Source organism: Montipora capricornis, chromosome 9, assembly GCF_036669925.1.
Source record: "Montipora capricornis isolate CH-2021 chromosome 9, ASM3666992v2, whole genome shotgun sequence".
NCBI lineage: Eukaryota > Metazoa > Cnidaria > Anthozoa > Scleractinia > Acroporidae > Montipora > Montipora capricornis.
In genome coordinates, this window is record NC_090891.1 from 46,869,006 (window position 1) to 46,893,070 (window position 24,065).

The 24,065-nt window shown below is 39.8% G+C and overlaps 1 protein-coding gene across 1 annotated transcript; it reads right to left on the reverse strand.

The window, feature by feature from the left end:
* Window positions 1-1,311: 1,311 nt before the first annotated feature.
* Window positions 1,312-23,050, reverse strand: LOC138015370 (integrator complex subunit 13-like). Its single transcript, XM_068862373.1, is given in 23 exon segments — window positions 1,312-3,232; window positions 5,241-5,388; window positions 6,507-6,670; window positions 7,774-7,828; window positions 8,183-8,267; window positions 8,664-8,745; window positions 9,692-9,777; window positions 10,247-10,318; window positions 11,754-11,830; window positions 13,074-13,155; window positions 13,251-13,354; window positions 13,443-13,517; window positions 13,609-13,654; window positions 13,752-13,795; window positions 14,944-15,051; window positions 15,208-15,292; window positions 15,450-15,575; window positions 18,778-18,865; window positions 18,993-19,073; window positions 20,228-20,261; window positions 20,264-20,414; window positions 20,834-20,908; window positions 22,710-23,050. Coding segments are annotated over 23 exon segments (2,148 nt in total). The 5' UTR covers window positions 22,956-23,050; the 3' UTR covers window positions 1,312-3,198.
* Between the last annotated feature and the right edge of the window lie 1,015 nt (window positions 23,051-24,065).

Below are 24,065 nucleotides of genomic sequence, written 5' to 3' on the forward strand. Positions count from 1 at the left end.
ATAACAAAATTTCCCAGCCAGCTAATCGAAACACCTGTATTTTTGCCAGCCAGCAAGATTCCGCTGGGGAACAGATAATGTGAGGAACAGATTCGTTGGGTGCCCCTGATTAAGGTTGGCCCTTTTACATTATCGCCTGGAAAGATTTTACGTCGCGTTTGCGGCCACTGATCTATATGTGATGCCTCCCTATCCTTCCGACGGGTGAATGTTGATGCGAGAGGCAAAATTTTTTTTCCATGTACGAAACAAACCAAAATAGAGGTCAGCTTCCCACATTTTGCAATATAATCAAGCGATAGAAAGGTATCTAAAAAAGATCTTCCTATTGGCTCTCTGTAAAGGAAAAAAGTGATTGTTTTGCCTTTCGGAATCAGTAAAGGAAGTTGAGATAATCCACAAAAAAAATATTCATTTGCGCTGTTGTCGTTTAACATACTTAATCATTCTTGCGACGACCCACCACCCAAAAGTCATTCCTTACTGTGCGTTCTTTTTGCCTTCCAACTAGACTGTTCGTGGGCATTATCCATGTGCCCAATATCAGCTACTAAGTCGATTACACCTGCAGTTGTGACAATTTAGACACTGAGAAACCGCACAACAATAATTGTTCTTGATGTATTGATAACAGTCTATCAAAAATCCACCTGCAAAATTAGAATAGCGTCTCTTAGCAACGCAGAGCAGTTTCGTTTTCCAAGATAGTTTAATTTATAGCCAGACCAGAAGCAATTTTGATGTGCATGGCATCGATTTTCTTCGAAGTTAATGCCACTCAAAACGGATGTTTTTCAAGCGACTCTCGTGTAAGTTCACAAAAAGGTGAACTGTGATACATTATTGAAGAATATTATTTCCTCACCAACGTTCTTTATTCTTGAAACCCGTTTGGAGACTGAAATATGTCGCAAAGGTGGCAAGTTGCTAAACCAGCTTACTCGAAACAACCACGCGTGTTACCACTGAAAAGGCAGATTTCTTCACAAACTTCGCGGATAAAGTCAGCGATACTTCACGGGAAAGCCATTCCCATACAGAGCTACAGAGGATTAAATCTCATCCGGTTTGAACATGAAAACGACAAACATGGCGCAATGGTCGTGATAGCTGAAGAAGTCCCTTCGTTTAGGCGCATAGTGGATATTTCGCCAGGGATTAGAGTCAGTCAACAAGCGGGTAAATATTTTAGAGTTATTTGCTCTTACAGAACAAGCAGTGAATGTGTCAATGATGAATGCACATAAATGACAACAGTGGGAAAGATGAGCGCAAATGGAAAATACTGTCAACAATGAAAAAACGACTCTGTACTGAACATGGAAGGCGATATTCCTTTTTGAGAATTTACATGTTTCTTCCCACTTCCAGATCCTTACAAGTCTTAGGCATTGAAAGTAAACTTCTACCCCTACTAAAGAATTATCTCAAAGCAGAAGTTACAATCCTTACAATGAACTTGAAATTTCTTAGAAATGCTTGGATCAGAAAAAAGGGATTTTCAGAACAGCTTATTTTCCAGGAGCCGCCATCTTGAATAATTAAGACGTACCGCCCTCGCCATATTGTTGCATTGGCAAAGCTCTCACCCATAACAGGCCATAATCATTCAAGATGGCGCGTGTGGGAAGATGAAGATAACTATTGTAAAAATCAATAATTTCTGATAAAAGCGTTTCCTTTGAAAAATCTTCAAATAAATTTGATTGTAAACTACAAGGCTATGTTTTTGTGTAAGGACAAGACCATCCCGATTTGTTTTGTTAGCAGCAATCGGGTCACCGATTGGACGCCAATTTCCGTAGCTGGGCATCGATTGATCGCTTTTTTTCGTGTCAGCAGTAATCGGGAGACCGATAATCAATCGGGGAAACCGAGCAGAAATCGAAATTTTCGATTGACCCTACCCAACCATCAACACGTTAACGTTGATTGTCAATCAAAACCTTCCTGATGGAAAATGAACTTAAGGACACACGAACATAAAATCCGCAAAAATTAAGCATGACGAAAGAACACAAATCCTGAATATGAAATTCTGACTACCTCAGTGATAGTGGGATAAATTGACTGAAACGTAAAATTGTTGCAAAATCCGCGTTATCTCCATCTTTGTTAATGAGGCCCTCGGGTAGGGGGGGGGGGGGGGGGTTCCTTGTTCCCCCTAAAAATGTGTTTGTGTTTCCTTGTTCCCGAAATTACTTCCAATCTTGTTCTCAGCTTCTTGACCCCTAAAATGGGTTTTGTTCCATTGTTTCCCAATTATGATGATAGCACGTAAGGGCCGTTTCAAACGTCGATCTTTACATGTGCCGAATCGAATGCAAAGGAGCGAAAACAATAGATTTTTCGCAGTGGCATTAGATGCGGCACTAATTGAGAATTGTTTACTCTCCAAGTTAGCATGCTTGCACAGAGGCCTTAGCAATGCTTCTTTGAATGCACTTTAATGCGTTCTGATGACATGTTACCAATCTTGGTAAGCGCTGGCCCTTAGACGTCGATGGTTTTCTTCAACAGTGAAGCAGGAATGCTTGGTTTTCACTCCCCTAATCAGATTCCATGCTTTTCTCCCCAAAGAAAGAAAGCTTTGCATAAGCTTGGGGGATTAGCTTTCAACGTAAACATGGCAGCCGTATTTTTGTCCAGGGAAACCAACTTATGCTCCGCGAAGTCGTCTAGATCCAGTTAACAGCGATGTGGAGAAAACGAGTGTTTGCAGAGAAAGACTAGAGAGGTATTAACCAAGGTGGTGGCAAGGCAAATGTCGCAAGATGTCTCCTGATAATAACATTCACGTGTTACGTTGTTGGAAACAGGCAGCTATAGTGATCATATGGTACAAAAACCGCCTAAGTGGAGAGCAAATTACGCACTGGAACATCTAAACAAAGAAAACTTCGATTAAGTTGCTTTGTTGTAGATGTTCCAGTGCGCAATTGGCTGTTCAGTGTGGCGATTTTTGTACCCTGTGATCCCCAGCTGCAAAAGGCCCATGAAATTGATTACTTGTATGCACTTGATGGCCGATGTCTCTTTTTTTTTACATTCATTACACACCCAGGACCCGCGGGTCAAAAAGTGGATGAAATTGTGTCTTCATCGAAGCACCCTACTAAGGAAGCATTCCGTGCAAGAAGATCTGAAAATCTTCACGAAAATGTAAAAACTGTAAAAAGAAAATATTTGGTTGCCGCTTTATAACCACTCTTCAACTGGAGTCCCTCTCCCACTGCAAAATAACAAACAAGAAATGCAAATTATCCATGAAGAAAGCGGAAGAGTTGATGTGTTTCACAGCACAATACATACATAAGGTGCGGTTACACCACACACCATGATAAATGCCATTTCCCATGGTAAATTATCCCGCGGTGCTTCTCACTTGGGTTTTAGTGTACCGTGTTAACCAGAGGTCACAAGAAGATTACCGAGGTAAAAAGAAATGTCACGCAATTCATTGGCGGGAAATTAAATCACAACTTCATCAGTATCGTGATTAGCTCTTGTACTTCGGGCATTAAAACACCCTTTTAACTTACCACGTTAAATGTCATGAGCGTTTCGTTTGATCTTTTTGACGTATGCATGGAAATTTACCTTGGGAAAAGTCGGTCACACGCACTAAATGCAGTTTCCCCGTGGTAAAAGGGTCATTTACCGCCGTAAAAGTGCCCCGTGTAACCGCAACTTATATACATAAATGGACCACTCCCCACAGGGGCTTTTGAGGGCCAATGAAACACAATCAACAACAGAACAACAACAACAACAACAGATCACAATCAACAACAGAACATGCAGAAGAGAACAAACCTAACTGTTAAGAATCCCAACTGGCCAGAGGGAAACCAGTTGGCTATTTACAAGTGAAGCCAAGACGTTCAACCAGGGACTACCAGGAAAATATTCTACCAGTGGTCAGAACGTGGCTTGAAACCCAGGATCTCTGGAATTCAATGCATGTGCCCTAACCACTGGGCGGCACTGCATGCCTCCCATAATCGCTGGCCGTATTAAGTAAATCAGATATGCTTTTATATTTTAAAACATGGTGAATGTGACTTGTTTGCAAAACAACTGCACGATTTAGTTGGTGTGGTATAAGTAAATGAAGGGGAAAAAATGGAGGCAAAACAAGTTAGAGGAACTCGGCAAATTTACTCCCAGACGCGAGTGATGAAGTTGAGGAGAAGAGCAAGGAAACACTTCGTGACGTTTCTCAAAATCGTCGTGCATCTAATTGTTATGTGTATGTATGGATAATTAAATGGTGACGAGTGAAATTAGGGAATAATTTCACGCGCGTTTTGTAAAAAATCACATTATTTCCCGAGCCTTTAGGCGAGGGTAATTATTTGATTTTGGAAAAAAACGCAAGTGAAATTATTCCCTAATTTCACTATTAATATCATGGGTGACATATTACGACGCCATTTGGCCAAATGCCAATTAAGACGCCATCTTGGCAACATTATAATTTCACATGTGAAATTTTAAATTAACGTTGATATTTCGCGCATTAATTATGGAGTAATTTGTCACCCATGTTATTATTCTGGAAATACCCGACCGCAGTTATAATTATCACTTAAACTACTTATAGGTAGGGAGTGGTAAGAGAAAAAGTTGAGTCTCACTAGCTCGCATGGGTCAGTTTCCTGCGCGCGTAACGACAAATGTCAGAAATTAAACCAGTGGGCCCTCATTCGTATTCCAACAGTTTAACTGGAACGAGGCTGAGCATGACATGGAGGCTGGGAATCGAAAACTCCATCTCAAGTTTCATTTCAGTATTACCGTTAGAACATGCACGAATGACGTCTTCAACTTCTAATTGATTTTCTCCGCTGTTGTAGTTGGCCAGAGCAATTATTTTACTCGTAAAAAACGGAAGCCACACCATTGCTAAAATGCTCTGCTTCAACTAATGCAAGACTGTGATGTGAGGCATCTGACATGAAACTAACCATTTTTTGACCAAATAAATTATCATTCTACCACGCTCAAGAACTAATTTTCAGTGCTGTAACATGATTCATTCTTCGGCACTTAAATCACCAGTTAGTTTTAACTACTAACAAGTTTTAAACTAAAATATGCTGAAATTGCAGTCAGGAATTTGCATAATTACTATAAGAAATTTTAGACACTGACAAAACTTTGGACACTGATGAAGTGTCCAAAATTCTTTATAGTAATTAAGTTTTAAATTGATTGACTGTTTTGTGTCCTCGTACCTACTGTTACTCCCTGTGTCCACCGGAGTTGTGTATAAATCAGCCTTGTTTCCTGTTGACTGGAGTCTTCCAGCGAATTCTTCGTGTCGCGAAGCAGCAATTGCATTCATTTTATTGTTCCACATTGACAGCAAAGAGATAGCAGCACCTGCAATCAATCAATAAATCAATCCATCAATCAGTCAATCAATAAAAAAACAATCAAACAATCTATTAATCAATCAGTCAGTCAATCAATAAATCAATAAATCAATTAATCAATCAATCACTCAAGCAACCAGTCAATACGCCAGACACCACCCAGTGGGTCACTCGAATAATAATTATCATCATCATCATCATCATCATCATGGAGGTCCGCGTGCCGAAGACGCGCGCGTGGAGCACCATGGGTAAGAAAATATGGTAACCCATCTGCGCGACTGCACCTCCACCCCTCCATGTATGCCAATGTAAACAGTATCATGTGACCATATCGTGGGATCGATTTTAGAGCTCATCGAGGTCAGCTTTTTTTAAAGTTTACCGCTGACCAGTTACTGGGTTTCGATTCGATCGCAGGCTCAAGCCAGGTTAACTCATTGTGAGAATAAATAACCCGAGAGCTCCGCTTTTAGGCTTGGCTAAATCTTTATATTAATACCAGGAGCCCATCCTGGAGCGTGCAACTTCCATACAGCGTCTGTGAAACGGCGTTTTCACAAGTAGGTTTATTTTTAGACTAGCCCTTCCCGCCAATTAGGTCAAAAAACAAAGGCAGTTACGGCTCGGTGACCTTATGACGTCAGCTTAATTTCTTGTAATTGGTCATCGGGCTCCTGTGGGAGTCTCATTAGCGGGAAATTCAATCTAAAAATAACCTTTTTTGTGAAAACGCCCTTGCACGAAAATAGTTAAGTTGCACGCTCCGGGTGATGTGCTCCTGTTAATACCAACTTTATTCGTTCACTTCAACAAAAGGGAAGGATACCATAGGTTATCCCTATCGAGGGTATCGGCGCAAAGCCGGATGACATTGAGTGAGAGTCGATTTTGATGAAGGAGGAAAACCGAAGTACCCGCACAAAAACCCTCGGAGTCAAATTGAGATCGAATGAAACTCAGCCCACATACGAACTCGGGGCCGAGGGTTAAACGTGGAAGGCACAGTTGATAACCGCTAAGCCACTCTGACTGCCCAAAAAGCAGACAATCAATAAATCAATTCGTACAAAAAACATCCATTACAGACAAAAAGGTCCTTTATCTCATTGGCCAAATTCTAACCTCTGCTTCCGTTCTGTTTATTTGGCATTGCTTGACTATCGGTCCGTAGTTTTTTCTGCGCTTGTTCCGAGCTTGCCGAGCTGAGACTCCTTTTGAATAAGTGATCATTGTTTGTATCTCCGCGATTGAAGTCCGTTTTTTCTCTCTCGGTCATGCTCTGGTATCTAATAAAGCAATGAAGTCTAACAGTAAGTAAAACCAAAAGGACTCCAGAGGATGGACTGACCGGCTGAGGTAATAACAGCAATCCAAAATTACTCATCCTGAAAGCCTGAATTTATCGCTATGATTCTTGCCAATTTTTTAAAGAAACATTGTTTTTCAGGAGCACATGCAATGAGCCCTTCCAACAAACCGACAACGGAGAAAACAGAAGTAAGCTTACAATTTAAAAAGCAGATACGACGTAGTACTTTACATACATCTTTTTGAATTGTTTAACATATATATAATACGCGCGGATATTTTGCGACTTGCGTAGTATTTTTCCGAGTCCCGAAGGGATGAGGGGAAATAAGAGCAATGAGCAAAATGCCCGGACGCCGTATTGCATGTTAAACCTCTCAATAAGGGATTTACTATTCCACTATTACGCCATTTTCTAGTATTTTTGCTTCTTCCTGCGTTGACTGAGAATCTTATCGTAGTATAATAAGGCGCGTGCGAATGACGAAAACAACAAAGACGAAGCGATTTAAAGGTCCTTTACTTGACTGGATAAACAAAATGACAAGTGACAAGCGACTGATGACAAGCTAAATAAAACTCCCGTTCCGTCCGTATTTGCTCTGTTCTAAACCGGTCAAACCAGGACACAATGTATTACTGTCTCACATTTTTCGCGTTCTCTTGACCAAATATGGTAAAATGGCGTATAGTGGAATTAACCTATTTCATTGGACCAGTAAGGGACGCAGCTGTGTTTAGGATTAGGTGACATTGTTTCCGTTGTACATTTTTTGTGGCGTTTGTTTCTTGAACCAATAACGAGATTCGTTGTCATTCACGTTATTCCAAAATGGCCGCAATTTTAGTATTCTTTCGTTTCCATGCAAATTTGCCCTTATGGCCTCGCTTTCAAACGTAAATTCAAAAGAATATTTTACCTTGAACGAGGCCATAAGGGCCAATTTGCATGGAAACAAAAGAATACTAAAATGGCGGCCATTTTGGAATAACGTGTATAGCTGCGTTCTGTCTACACATGTCTATTAAAATGAATCCGTATGAATCAAATGCAATACGAGTATCAGATTTCATGACTGACCTGTCTATCTCCTGCCAAGAGAGGGACGCCTCAGATAGCCTTGCCTGAGATATGCCTTCATGGAAAACAAGACGCAAAACATTTAAGAGGTACTCATGAGAGGAGGAATTAAGCCCACGCAGGATTAAAGGAAACGAGGACGGAAATTATGGGAGGAGAAAAAGTAAAGAACGGAAGGAAAATTCTTTCAACTCGCATTACCCAAAAAACAGCACTTTGACAATCAATTTTAAACGATACAATTTCGAAAAGCTCGTAAACGTTTTCCAGCGCTGCGTATCTCATTCTGTCTCTTATTCTGATTGGCTCATTAAGTTGTCTGTGTTTGTTATGAGTGGTCAAAGAGATGGAGCGTGTAATTAATGTGAAAACTGCACAAATGAACTCTAGTAAAGAGAAAGTTACTTACCTTCTATTTCATCAGTGGGTGTGTCTCTCCTTGGGCTACCTGTGGCACTGCTTGAAGGACTTGCTCCACGTAAACACTCTAGAACCTGACGCGAATTGAACGTTCAGAATATCCTCAAGTCCCTTCCTCTTAATAATTAACAATTACTCTATGAGGGCGCGCTGGATATGAAGTGATAGATACGCGCCTCGTTGGTTATAACATTTTGTATCCAGCAAGCCCGAGTAGAATAATGGTTTTGTTAAAAACTCCAGGATCAACAACTCTTCCATGTTTATTTTATATATCTGCCTCGGTCAATTCTGGTCCAAAAACGGCTTTTGTCGGCCATTTTTTCTCAGAGCTGCAAACATGTTAGGTACAGCAGGTATATGACTGATAGCCTATGTCCGGCGAGCCAATGAAAATGCTTGAAATCTGATATCCGTAGTTCAGTTCTTAATAATTAAAATTTTCCTTCACGACATTTCCAAAACGTTACCTTTTCGTGCATCTTTGATGTTTTGCTTGCTGCTTCAAGGAAAGTTTCCAGTTCAGCCCAGACCTGGCGGTACTGCTCTTCTCTGAAAATAAATAAATAAATAAGTAAATAATAATAATAATCAATACCTTTTACCTTAGACAGTATTAGGCTAGTACATGTAGTTGTGATGTCGTCACCGTCCTTACGGTATACAACTTCTGCTTTGTGTTTGAAGGCGAAAGAAATATGGTTCCGACTTGAGGTGGTCTAAGACTTCGTGATCTTTCTACTTTGCGAATTAAGAGATAGTCGGTGCGTCAGGGTTCAGTGATGCTTTGTCGCGGAATGTTCAGGAAACCAGTGCGTTCCTAGGATTTGCTAGGTTTAGGTGCTTCAGTTCAAGTTTGAGGAGAAATTGAAGCTCGGACTAAAAAGTCCTTGCGTGATTTGTCCTTCCTGTAAGCGACAACAGGAGCATTAGGAAAGATGCTCGTTCACGTGCAGAGATAAATCAAGTTCGGGATTTTACATGGAATGTAGAACAGTTACCAGAGCCCCAGACTTTTCGAGTTGCGCTGGCAGCAAGTATTTCTACGACTGTGAGAAGTGAAAAGGAGACGAGACCCTAGCACTTTTCTGGACAATTTAAGCAATTGTCTCAAAAAATACAGCCACCTGAATAATTCACGTGACTCAAACGGGATTCGAACCAATGACCTCTGCGATGCTGGTACAATTCTCTACCAAAGGACCTATGAAGCCAATTAGTTGGAAGCAGGTCAATTAGTTGGGCTCTTGTGTTCCCGTGAAAGTACTAATGAGAAAAAGAATTTGTTTGTAAGAAGTGTCATTGGCAGGGCAGGTTAGTTTGTTTCATATGAAGATCGAGAAGAAAAACATTCGGAACAGAGAACAGAACTAGCAACATACTGAACCCACACTTTATGCCGTGTCCAAGAATCGAACCCGGAACACATCAAGGGAAGGCGAGTGCTCAAGGAGCCCACACAGTTGCCCCAAACCTTTCAAATAACATACGCCTTTACCTTTTTGGGCCTTTTCCCCTGATACCTGTCATAGAAACAGGAAGCGGATCACTTCTGCTTTCCATGGCCTGTAATCTGTAGATCGCCTGACGCAACAAACAAAAGAGATAGTAATAGGCATTGAAAGCTAATTTTCAAACAAAAACCGAACTCGTACAACGTTAAGATATCGCGAAAATCAATTATGCCGAGACTCGTGAGGGTTCCACTCGGAAAACGATAGGAGACAGTTCAATTCGCGGGCTACACTTAAGACTCTCTCGCACGAAATCGGTTACCATGCATGCCCCGAAAGCTTACAGATGTTTAATATATTTGTACAGAAGCTCATGACCTTCAAGCGTTTGTCTCTGCTTCAAGGCTGGGTTTTTTTGTTTAAAAAATTCCTTTTTTGGATGTAACGTGGCTGGTGCATTTTCCCGCGCGTGCAGCATTGATCTTATTTTTCTCCATATTTGGGCATAACATTGGTGTCCTACACGCTTCAGGGTCGTGTGCTTCTGATTTGTAACGATCCACAATAATAAGTTCTAACTTAATGAAATGAAAACGTACGTTTTTGCACTCTTTTACGTCATTCTCCGTGATGACTTCTTTCATAACCAGAAATGGGAGGGGCTCCAACAGCTGTCAAACAAAACAAATATTAATTACGACCATTTCCATTTTACGAAGCCCTCACTATCAAAGGGATATATGATTTGGGGATCGTAATGAAAGAGATGTTAGAAGTTACTGAACCCCCGGTGACTGGAATGAAGAGATCATGATGTATTTTTCCGATCGTCGCTCGGGGATACTCGGAAATATCCGAGCGTTCCTTTGTGGAAGTCAAACCAATTACGACCTTCCGATTACTAGTTCAGATGCTCTACCACTGATCTTTGAGACTCGTGGGAGCTACGAGCAGCACAGACAATTTTTCCGAAAATCCCCGAGGCGACATCGCAAAAACTACACCTCTTCATTTGATTTGGGGATTATTGTTATTTTCAATTCTACCACCTAAATTGGCTGTTTAATCTGACTCAGCAAACATGTGGCGTAATCTGTGGGTTTAGGAAACATTCCGGTATTTTCTAGTGACTGTTCAGTCTATTTCTATTCTGGTGTGCGCTTAAAGGCTGCTTTTCACCACGGCCGCAACTAAAGAGACAAGAAACATTAGTATAGACGTATCGACATGTTATTAATTGGTGTCTACGTGATAACAAATAGTTCAAATAATAATTACGCTACTACACTTGTGCTAATGCTTGCACCGTCAATAAAGCCACCCTTAATATAATGATTTGAACACGACCTTACTAGAGAATACGTGTTCAAAATTCAGAAAATACGATTACCAACTTTGCCCTATTCGTGTATACAATAAGCGATAAAAGGGTTGAGAAAGTTACCCCTTTTTAGGAATGTTGCACCAATTCCCTCTCTACTAGATTTGTCCATCTAGCCCCCCCCCCAACAATATTTTCTTTATGTTACCAACATTGAATGGGTGTAATTGTGGTCTTTCCAGTACAGTGTCTCCACTAATTTGTCGCTTAACGTAGTTTTAAAAAAATGCACTGAAAGCGGGCGTTGAAATCAAAGTAAAGGGATTCATTCGTACTTCTCACTAACCAAGAATCGCTTTCGAAGTTAAAGGCATATATGTATGCATGTGATGTGTACCTTTTGCAATAAAACCATAAGAATAGTACGTAAATGTGAACTTGTAAAACAAGTTGCGGGCCCTTGCGGGCTACGGGTCTAATTGTTAAGTAGTCCCTTGAAAGCCAATCAGTTATTGAATTTGAATCCAATGTGTAACTGAAACTGGAGGTTGAAGTGTACACTACGAGTAGTCCCTCCCTCGCCGCTTATTTAGTTCAAGCCATTTTTTCCTAGTGCCTGTCTTTTTCTTGCGCTTGAACAACTACGCGGCCAAAAGGGACTGTTCGAAGTCTAATTGAAGTGCCTCTAAAGGACCTACTTTTAGCATTCTATTTTCAGGACCTCTTGAACAAGTGTGATAATAAATCTACAATGGGGATTAATTTTAGGAGATTCTTTCACCAACCTGTATAAGGTTACCCAGGACAGTTTCACTGATAACCATGGGCCAGTATCTCGTACAGCGCTCCAACCTTGCAAGACCTGGCAGTGAAAGCGAAACATTTACTACCATGCAGACAAAAACTGCTGCTACAAAAACCATAATATTGAAGAAAGGAAGTCAAAAACGCGACTCAGACGGCCAGAACTTATTTGAAAGTAAAATAATGTTCTTTACAAATGAGTTCAAATAAGCCCTCCTTAGTCGTGCTATGCGCTCAACTGGCCCGGTTGCCTCGTTTTGGGGCAGCGTTCGGACTGGTGAATCTGAAATTTGAAACGTTGGGCGCATGGTACTAGTCTCGTTGTCTCAACGAGACAACATTGTAAACATTGTAACAGGCTAAATGGAATAAAAACAAAACAACGTTTACGTAGGAGCTATTTTTGATTGACGCCCATTTTTCTACTTTGACTTACAATACCATAACACTGGCATTACTGTATGAAAGCAATATACTTCTGTTGCAGAGGGTGGCAAGGACGAATCAATATTCCAAGAGATGAAGCCTATGAGTTTTGGACGAGTGGTTAGGGCCTGTGCCTTGAGATCCGGAGATACCGGGTTCAAGACCGCGTTCTGACCACTCATTGAATTTGTTTCAGGTAGTCCCTGGTTCAATTTCCTGGCGCACTTGTAAAATAGCCAACTGGTTTGCCTCCCGCCAGTTGGGATACTTAACAATTGTATATGTTAAATGCTCGGAGATATTAGCTACTATGAGCTACTCTAAAAATCCGAGGGTAAACAAAATGATTATTATATTACTGTTATATTATTATTATTATTATTATTATTATTATAATATTATTATTATTATTTATATTACTTTGTGAAAGGGAATTATTGAATGACCATTTGTTATTTCCAGTTACAAGGAGTCATAACCACCATCATCATCAACATACCTCTTGCCAGAATGGCGTAGAGCCCACCAGTCGAACCCAGAGTGCTCCCCTACCCCCCCACGGTCGAGTACACCTGCGGGGGCAAAGCCAGCCAGCTGCCGTGGGGGAGAATTCCTATGCAACTTTAGTGGGGTGGTTTGGAAGAAGGCAGAGGATGTGGACGAGCAAGCGAACACGGCGCTGGGCTTCAAGGCGCAGGATATTGGGTTAGCCGGTTGTGTTTCAAAGCTCCGACCTCATTGGACACATGGTCGAACCAGCGTACACCCTTAATGGATCTGAGGGCCCTGGAGTCGAAGCTGTGGAGTTTTGCTGCTAGGGACTGGGTAAGAGGCCAAGTAACCCAGAAAGAAAATTAATTAGATATGACTGTTACCTTTCTCAAGAGGTGATTTGGTTTTCTTTTTATTCCAAGAGCATGGCGAAAGTCTGTTAGCCTTCATGAACTCACCAAAATCCTGTTGATGAACAAAACAGCTTCCCATCAATACATTTCACGCACCCTTTGATGAAAACAACTTTAAAAAAATTTTTTTCAACCCCTCCAACTTACATTAATTCTGTAATCCGTTACGCGCCCACCACATCCCTCACTTATTGACGGTGGATCTTCCATTGGAGTGCGATAATTTGCCAAACAATGGATAAAAATGTCGCCTGAGAGAAAAAATTAAAAAGTCACATGAAAATGTATAATAAGGGACAAAAATTAAAAGAATTATTTTTTTAGAAAATTTACTCTTACCTCCATGGCTTGCCAAAATATGTGAGACAAGTTTCCCGCCAGACTTCTTAGGTTGCTCTAACATGACTTGTCGACCTGACATTCAGATATCAGCATAAGGGGTATTCTTGTACTAATGTGGCCGTTTGGTATGGGTATTTATTATAGAAAACACTGCACACTGTACCTTGAAGTAGAAATGAGATGAGACAGGCTGTGGGTCTACTGTTAACCTGTGGCAAGAAAATTTGGTTTAGAGATCAAATTAATTTTAATAATTCAAAGATACACATTCAAACAAAGAAAAATGAATCATAATTTTGTACCTACCTCGACTGGGGTGATTCGGTAACATCCAATACATGCTTGAAGTTCTAAAAAAAATGAAACTTTGCTGGCATGTACACTTTCTTGTAGCCGTTTTTATTCTCTTCTATCAAAATGTTAAAATATTTGCTTGTTGAGTCTCTTTTTTTCTCTGCCCAAATTTATGCAGCTAAATGTTTACAAAAATGGAAATGTACACCCATAAACACAGACACTATGGATTTATTTGTTCACCATGCTAAAAACTCATCTTATAGAACCTCAGAAGTTCACAATTATAATTTGAGGGGTTCGAACTATGACTTCCAATTACTGCTACCTAAAACAAATTTTCTTAAACGTTCTTTCCCTTATCGAGATGCTATGGCTTGGAATCAACTCTCAAATCAAATGCGTGAGATAAGGGATCTTGCAAGCTTTAAACGATTTTACATCGCTAGGGCACATTTTTATTTTATTATTATATAGTTAATTATGTTAATTATTATTTAGCTCTAAGTTATACCTAGTTCATAAGTCGTATTAACATTTATATCTTGTACATGTAATTCTTGTAATTTTTTTACCATTTATATTTTGTAATTCTTACACGGCATGTCTGAAAACCAGCTTGCTTGCTTTACCGTGTTTTAAATAAAGTTGATTGATTGATTGATCTCAATGATTGTTTGATGGCTTACACATTGTTGTAGTTATCCCCCCCCCCCCTTCCACTGACCACCGATGAGCAAAATCAACTGGCATTAGATAGGGGGGAAATCTGTGAGAGTCACAACTGTCACCCTTAGTATCCTTATTTATCACCAGAACTGCCAGCAGATTAATGAGAAACCTCCCACAGGCTGTCTGGAGCTCAGAGGCCAAGCACTCAAACCAAAAATCAGGTCTTTGGAGAGACTTCTCTGAGGAGAACTACATAATTTCAGCTTTCTAGCCCAAGCCTCTGAAGAGCTAGCACCATAAAGATTTGTATTCTTCCTTTTTCTCTCTTGAACCGTCTGCTAAACACTTACGTCTGTTCAGGAGTTTGCATCAGAAAAAAACAACCAGCAATGCCACACTTGTGTTCAAATGATGGTTGCCCGTCAGACGGGCAACCCGTGATAAAAAAGCTCTAGCCCGAAACGTTGTTCCACTAGCCCTGGGCAATCAAACAACCTTTTTGTCGTGCCCTGGAACTGAATGCAGCAATTACCTGGAGCAGCTGTTGTCTTTGGTGTGCACCATTTCAGGTGAACTGTATCCTTGGAAGTTCCACTTCCTTCTTTTTTGGTGGGTAAGCTGTCATCAACACAAAACAGATCTGGAATTTATAACGCAAATGTTAGCATTAAATGTATTTCTTGAAGTGCTTGGAGCTTAAAAACTCTGGGAGAAGTTTAATTGACGCCATCTACATTGATAAAAAACCCAAATTTTAAAAGAAATAAAAAAAAAATTAACAACAGCAGCGACCTACTTGCAATAGTCTGCTCCATATGCACTTCAGCAGGATGAACTATTTCCACATCATAATTAGCTGAGCTTCCAGAATGTTGCTCTTCCTTGAAATGGCAAAAACCAAACTTGAGTTATTTTTCTTCAAGTCCAACATTACTTTCTCAATATCAATATCAATTGGGACATCGTCCTGTTTTCTTCTCCAGTTGCTGATGTTATTTAGTCTAAAGTTCAAGAAGTTCTACAAAATTAAATCATTACCTTCATTGGAATTCCTGTAACAGTTGTTGACTTCAAGTTAAAGTGCTTCTGTGCCATAACACTGAACTTGCTGACCAACTGGGAGGCTTTATAAGAGTAAATAGTGACCGAGAGCGATGAGGAAGTCTATAAAATAACGTTGCACATTGAACTGAGGGGATGACACCTAATCACATTGCAGAGAACAAACCACAAAAACTCAGGGCATAATGGGAAACAAGTCTACCACAGCCTATCCAGCATAAAGTGTGTGTTCAGTAAAGGCAAGTGAGCAATTGAACAAAGCCCACATTGTGACCGGGGTGTCAGTCAATCAAAGGACAACCTGGATGCAAAAACCAAAATTAGGTGCTCATCTTTTGGAAGATATCCAACACAAAATGACTGCTACCTCCTATAAATGGGGTGCTTGGCATTTATTGCAGGGTACAAAAGCTATAAACTACTTGGGATTTTGCTCTAACTTCTGCCTTAGACGATTATTTGAGGATATCTTACAGGAAGTGATCAAGAATAGTAACTAAATGAGGCACTAAACTAGTCAATGGCAGGCTACCCAACCTGAAATAAATGGAATTTTACTCCCTTCCTTGAGGGAAATTTGCTGTCTCCAAGAGGATCCGCTTGCCTTAAAGTGCCCATAGGTTAAAAAGTTTTATTTTTCTATTTGAAAGTCCATATTAAAAAATGAACTTTGGCGAAAGAATTTTTCAATTCCAGAGAGGCGAATTTTCTACGATTTTTTCAATCCTACTTTTGTTTGGTACACCCCATCCGCTGGTCAGGACCTCACGGGCTCGCTGTGACGAAGATTAAGGAATGCTTGTTGGCGTGGGTCTTGTCTTTTCTTACTAATCAACGCCAAGGTATCGCTCAGCGATCGTTTTTGGTATTTTTCAGTAAACAATTAAATCAATCATGCCTATATTTGTCATCAAGGAAAGTGCCTCTGAATCTGGAAGTGAATAAACTGGCGATTTAAAAAAAAGAATTTGAGGCGAGTAGTTGCCGGTCTCGACGAGCACTGAAACCCAGAACTACATGGAACCCTACGTGGAAGAACCATTAGCAGACGAGGAATGGCTACAAAATTACAGAAAGGAACAAGAGGATAAGGAAGGTCTCGCGATCGCGAGGGAATTAAAGTCAACGCTTATGTCTGTTCCTGTAAGCGAATCTCATCCACCTTCAACGATCTTTTTCGTTTTGCTGTCCATACAATACTGAACGACATACTCTTAAAAGTAAATCTAGCACATTGAAGAAGTTTTACCGGGCTTCTTTTTACCAAGACAAAATCTGCAGCCATTTTTCCTTCTTTTTTGAGGTATTGCGTTTTGCAAGTCGAAGGATTCCTACGTATACTGATTCTTTAAATTTTAGGATCAGCTGTGTTGTTACATCGAGTGGTTATGCATCTTTTAGGCATTTTCAAGGGAATTATTCCTTACTATACTGTTTATATCGCTATTCCTTTTTCACTTGAAGTCACGTGTTCCTTAATCTACGTCACAGCAGTATTGTGACCCGAAAGAATAGATAGAAGACTAAGGCGAATGTTGAGCCAAAATGGCGGCAAATTTGAATGTTTTCAAATTTCATTTTCAAATCGCGTTTTGGGAAAATCGCAATTTTTTTTTTCGCGAAATGTCTAAGAGATATGTGTAGATTCAGATGACTAAGTAAGAAAAATTAGGTTACGGGCACTTGAAACGACTGTTAAGGAGCATCTAATCTGATCTTTTTTAGGGTTAAATCTTTAAAGCTATGGTAATTATGATCACACTCTTCATTTTTAAGTCTAACATCCCTTTTTGATGCACCACAATAGAAGGCAAATACAAAAAACATGGCAGTTGATAGCATGAAAAAAGTATTGGTTGATTCCTGTTATACAGTATTGTATACTGCTCTACATTTTTTCCCAAGAAAATCTGCACTGAAAAGCAATAACAATGCCATTGAAGGTAGGATTCCACATTGTATAAAGGAATGCCTCGCTGTATAACTCAGTCATAGAAACAGGTAAATAAATAAATAAATAAATATTGCTAGTGCTAATCACCCTTACTTGCAGTCAAGGACTGAATTGCGAAGGGCGCGGCTCACGACATCGGGCTGAAAGCATACAAAGGCGCCTCTGGCTGCCGCTATACAGTCCATGTTTGATGTCTGAGCACAGCACCACAGCTAGATGTTAATTAGCTGTGAGTCGATTTTGATGAGGGAGGAAAACCGGAGTACCCGGAGAAAAACCCTCGAGTCAGGTTGAGATCGACTGAAACCCAGCCCACATGCTGGCCGAGGCCAGAATTGAACCCCGGCTCGCAGTGGTGGGAGGCCCGATAGATAACCACTAAGCCATGCTTTGCATGGGACTCTACAATGTTTCCTTTGTCCCAAGCCTACCTACTAGTCTTACATGTACATCACCTATTCTGCCAGTTTTTCTAACTTTTACATATACAGGGCCATTTTTATGTGTAACAATTCAAGAACAGAGAGGAATTAAAAGTCGTCAAACTTCACATTTAGTTTGCTTTATGTTGCCTTGGAAAACATGTTAAAAGATCGAATTTCAAAAACAAGCGGTTGACAGTTTCAGAAATGGCTTTTCGGACCCGAAAAGTTTTCAAGAAATGGGCCCCTGTATGTCCATAATTGACCCTAATTAGGTGCACAATAAGCGTCACAAAAGCATCCTTGTGTTCTTCTCCCCAAAGTCAACATCACTCATGTCTCAAAATACACGTACAGACAATTAACGCCACAAAGCGTCCCCAAATGCAGCACCTCAAGTTAAGATAAACAGCTGCAGTTTAACCCAAGAAAAAAATAATGCTTACCTTTATCCTTGCCTTATTATTGGAAATAGGTAGCATAAAATTAATGCTTGTACTTAAAAAGGACACTTCGTGTTGAATTTAAAAGTTGGGTGTGAATCTACATGTAATGCACATATCAATTTTAAGCCCCCGGGTGGGGGGGTGGGGCAAGGGGTGGAGATTTTGACATTTTCATTAAAAAAATTTCAAATGCCCCACCCCTGGGACAAAATAATTGGTCAAAATGTCCACCCAGCAGCAAGTGTTTTTTATATGGAATTTGCATTGCATATCGTAGCGATCTGATTGGATGAATCTCATCTTTGGGCGGAATTTTCATATATGAAAATTGTTCCGCGGCACGTAATGCCTGTCTGTCTAACTCTTTCCCTGTTAACAGGGCTACTTGCACAGTTTGCTCTGTTGAATGCCAGGCAATTTCAGCCGTCACATTTGAGGACCCATCAGAAGTTTTGAGATTTGGAGCACTTTTCTTTGTGTACCTTGATAGTTTTCTCTGTGATTTTTCCAGTGTCTCCAGTGTGAGGAACATGCACAAAGATTAGATCAGTGACCTTTAACTGCACCATACTGCAAAACAATTCAAAGGAAATGTAAAAAGCCTTTGTAAAATTTTAAATTGAATACCAAACTGTGCTTTAGTGCTGGTCTCCTACAATCAGTAGTCTTTTATGCAATGAAAATACAACTTTTTTACCTATTGCTTGATGATGTTTCACTCTCTTGTTTTCTAAGGGCATCACTCACACAAGCTATCAATGTCTGCACATGAGCCTCACTAAAATAATTAATGGCAGGAAAATAAAAGGATACTTTGAATAAAAAAGGTTTACAGTATGCAAAAAAAACAGCTACAGTTCTTGTAAACATTTAAAAATTTTAATAGACTTAAAATTAATACTTAAAAAGGGTCCCCCTAACCATCCTTTGTAATAACTAACTTATTGCAACATGCTAACCTTATGCTATCAAAAGTATAACTGTTGTAGTTCAATTTGCACTTTGTACAATTTGTCTTTGACATAATTTTAGTAAGACTAGATATTAATAATACGGTAACTATCATTTACATGCATTTTTCTCAATGATCTCTAGTTCTACATAGCTGTGGAAAATCTTAAGGAAATTGAAAACAATCCTTGTAATTTTAGTAAGACTAGATATTAATAATACAGTAACTATAATTTACATGCATTTTTCTCAATGATCTCTAGTTCTATATAACTGTGGAAAATCTTAAGGAAATTGAAAACAATCCTTGTAATTTTAGTAAGACTAGATATTAATAATACAGTAACTATAATAATTTACATGCATTTCTCTCAATGATCTCTAGTTCTACATAACTGTGGAAAATCTTAAGGAAATTGAAAACAATCCTTGAAATTTTAACAGTTAAGCTTCATACAGATAGTTACAATCTCAGTGCAAAGAAAATGAAAGATGGAAGGATTGTAATGATGACACAAACTGCTCCCTCTTTACTCAGCCTCCGAATGTTTGAGAAAGAAGAAATTACTCTACATTCATCCTTTCCAGAAAAAATATCCAAATGTACAGTGGTTTAGGTTTTTTCAGCTATAACACTTGCCAAAAAATGTTTTAAGAATATATTTTGCCCCAACAAAAGCTACAAGTAGTAAAAAAAGTAACCGTAGGTTTTAAACCAGAGAGCAGCAAAAGCTATGATATAGATTTCCATGCTTGCAACAACCTTGAAAAGCCAGGCCCAAGTTTATCAAACCAGGTAAAACACTATCCAGAGGATAAACACTAGCAAAACTGGTTGAGTTATCCAGTGGATAGTGATTAATCAGGCTGATAGCGCTACCCATTGTTTGAACCAGTGGGACCTGATCTCTAAATCATCAGGTGAGATTTATTGCTTCAAATTATTATAAATTAAATACCGTAAACACTAATAACTCCAACCTTATTAAGTTTGTGATACAGATGATTCGTCCATCTCTTGCAAGCTTTTTATTGTGTGATTACTCTTTGAATTGTGGACTTGTGGTTCACACAAGTACTGCACAGCAGAAGTCAATCCATGCATTACAGAAGACTCTTCTTCATTGTCTTCTCTAGGTGCTCCCAGGGAAGCAAATGATTTGAGTAACTAACAAAATTAATAAGGTAAATCAAAATAACATAAAAAACAGTAATCATAAGTATGACAATGAATTGTATCATCAGTCATCCAGTTGAGAGTATGATAAAACAAAAATAATTCACTTACTGGAAAATTATAGACAAACGATCGATGTTTCGTTACATTACATTTTCGCTTCCTGATGAAGGCCGTGTGATATGGCCGAAATGTCCATCGTTCGTCTATATTTTCCAGTAAGTAATCACAACTGTTATACTATTGCCATGGAAGGCTTGAAGCAAAGATTTAGGCAAGAAATATTACCAATTATGACACTTTGTTCAGGCTACCCATTACAGTATTACAAAAAATAAAAATAAAAATTTTCTTCTGTTATCTTCCTTAAATTAATGCAGTTTACAAGAAATGCAGAAAGCATGTAGTACCTGAGGAATGCACTGTTGTTCTTGGGACCAAGAATTCAACACATGAGTATCACTGTCAGATACAGCTACCTTTATCTGTAAATACCAACATAAAGACACATGTAAAGGAATGTGAACTTCTCTTACAGGAGGACAAGCCATGCTACGGAGGCAATGTTGGAGGTGATCATAGTAATAAAAATTATTATTAGATATTAAATGTACAGTATCTCTTGAATGAGGCTCCAGCACTTGGCTAAGTAGCCTGACTTCTGGCTGTTATACAATTGTGGTCTCATTCACACAGAAGCCCTTCAAGCTAATCCTGCCAAGCCGACCACATGCTGGAAAGGTCAGACCACAACACCGGGAACACTGTCCCCTACTCTTTTCGAAGAGTGTGTGGGATCTTTAACGTCCCACAGAGTTAATGAACAAGGGTTGTGAGACGGGACCTCCGGCTTATCGTCCTTATCCGAGAAGACTAGAGAGTCTAACCATTTGCAGATGTAATTACAAAGGCAGCACTTTCTCCTTAGTTATTTAAAGACCCTGAGTGTTGGTCCGGCTGGAGTTGAACTCACGACCTCCCACGTGACAGCCCGGTGCTCAACCAACTGAGCTACCGGTGCACGGTCAAAAAATAAAGGATATACTTTATAAAATAATTGATGAGGGTTGTCCAATACACCCAATCTGAGTCAGCTTGTGGTGGGTGGACTTGATCCGATTGACTTGTGTCTATGTTGCAAGTCATTTTGTTCCTTAGGTTAATTTGAACCAAACTAGGTCATTTTGTTTCAACCTAGATCAAGTTGTTTCAATCTAGTACATACTAGGTCAAGTTGTTTCAACCAAGGTCAATTTGGGGCAGATGTAAAACACAGGTCACAGAGTCTTTGTTTTACCAAATGAATACAGAAAGTTTCCTAAACATTCATTTAAGCTAACCTTAGGCCTAAACAAACGTTTTTAGGCCTAATGTTACGTAAACGGTTATGTTTGTTTCTGTGTTGGTAAAACAATGACCTGTGACCTGTGTTTCGTACCTTCCCAAAATTGACCTTGGTTGAACCAAAACGACCTACAAACAGTGGCAAAAGTCTTGGGACAGGGACACTCACCATTTGAAGTTGGTTTTCTTACTGAGTTTAAAAAATTTCCCCCTACCCCCCAGAACAATGTTGCCAATAGCGAAAAAACATTTCCTTGTCTATTTCAACATTGATTGGGGGGAGGGCGGGACTTGTATTTTGAAGCTTTCAGAGGAATTTTGACAGTTATGCTTAGTTTCTGACGTCTGAGAGGTTTTCAGGCCATTCTGACACTAAGTGTCCCAACTATACTTTTGCCACTGATTGTAGTTTGGTTGCAAATTACTGTAAGGAACCGACTTAACCCGTCTCTCCAAAAATCTTAGAAAATTTAGCAAGAACAGCTAATAGGCAGGGTAGAAATATGTTGGCGGATGGACTCAGTCAGATCGATTTGAGTCGGGTCGTTGATCAGTGTCGACCCAACTCGACCCATCTCTCTAAAAGTCGGCGCGTGTTATGGGAAGTCGGTTTGCAAGAGACTTAAAAATTTAGCAAGAACGGTGAAGAGGGAGAGTAGAAAATGTTGGCAGATGAACTCAGTCCGATCGATTCGAGTTGAGTTGTCGATCGAAGACGACCCGTCTGTCTAAAAGTCGGTCTGTGTTATGGGAAGTCAGCAAGAACAGCGAATTAGGGAGAGTGGAAAATGTTGACGGATCGACCACAGTTCCAATAAATGAATCCTTTTCATATACAGTATCTTCCAACAAATTATTCTTACTTCTTTTTTTTTTTTTACTTAAGCTGTTGCTGTTGTTTTTCATGTTATTATTTTATTATGAAAAAGGATTGTTCCTTACCAGATAATCACTGGGGAAAATATCATAGACAATTCTACAGTATTCAACAGCAGCCTCTATACTGCATGTCCACGAACTCTTGAAAACAGACGATGCACCACTGGTCGTGCCAGTACCTTTACCCTTTCCCTTCTTTCCGCCGCCATCGAAATCAATATGTTGCTTTGAAAGCGCCAAAAATTTAGAGCTATGGTCTAAGACAATCACTGTTCTCTTCACTGGGGGCGTTGGCTTGTCTTTTTCCATCACCAGAACCGCTTTAATCTTTCAGGATCGAATAAACTGTCTTTTATTGTCATATCGTCCGCCATGATGGAAGCGTGGTTACCAATCTGGTGGTCTTAAATCCAGGCTCTTTCTCTTCCTCTCCCTTGTATCCAGCCTCGTTCCCAGGGTCTTCTCGGCTTTCAATATGGCGGCGGGTCTTGAGAAGACCCTGGCACACAGTGAACTAAAAAGATCGCTGATTGGTGCTTTTCTCACATGAACTCTGATTGGTTTAATGTCGAAAGAAAGATGGCGGCTAGTGAGGAGAGCCAGAAGAACAGAATTCGTGTTTAAATCATTTTCAAAATTGTAACTGTTCCGTAAGAAGCAGCTGCAAATTAACAAGCTTAACAGTCAAAAATAATTCACCGTTTTTTCACGTTGTACGATGATCTACATCAGGCCTCGATTCCAATTAAAACTACGTTGGCTTTTCACGACCTCTGGCATAGCGATCGCTCTATAATATAGAAGGATATAATGGTGTTTGAAAGACGTAACGGTAATTAAGTGATTTTATTTCGTACGTACCTTTGCGTTTTGGTTCATTTTGGCGTCTCATAATTGTAATTCCCTGACGCGAGTATTGTTACTGTTGTTCAATGTTTTCACCATGTCAGATTGTGTTACAAATTATAAAATTGTGCAACAGGGTTCATAGATTATTGATGTGGTTGATTTAGCAGTTGTATGTGGTTCTGTTGACTCGTGTGACAGCTGTAATGAAGGCGGGTCTGTTAAATACAGGTCAAGACTAGAGGTCGCTGCTCCAATAATCAACAACTAAGCCAAAAGTTTCCCCGAGACCTGAAACAACATTTTTGTTGAGTGATTAGCGCTAGCAGACACTTTTGGTGTCGTTTCTTTGTCTGCAGCACGGTGACATGTACACTCACCTTTGGAAATTGACCTGTGTATTATTTCAATAGACCTGCAGCTGCAGTAATCCATATTCTTTCCTATCTCTTCCACACTCTTCAGCTAGTGCATGGTGCTTAGAGAGATCTAGGTCGGTCGGTTTTCATCATTGCCTTTTACTTTCATTAATAAAAAATATTAATCTCCTCACCCCAAACAAAGTGCATGTCA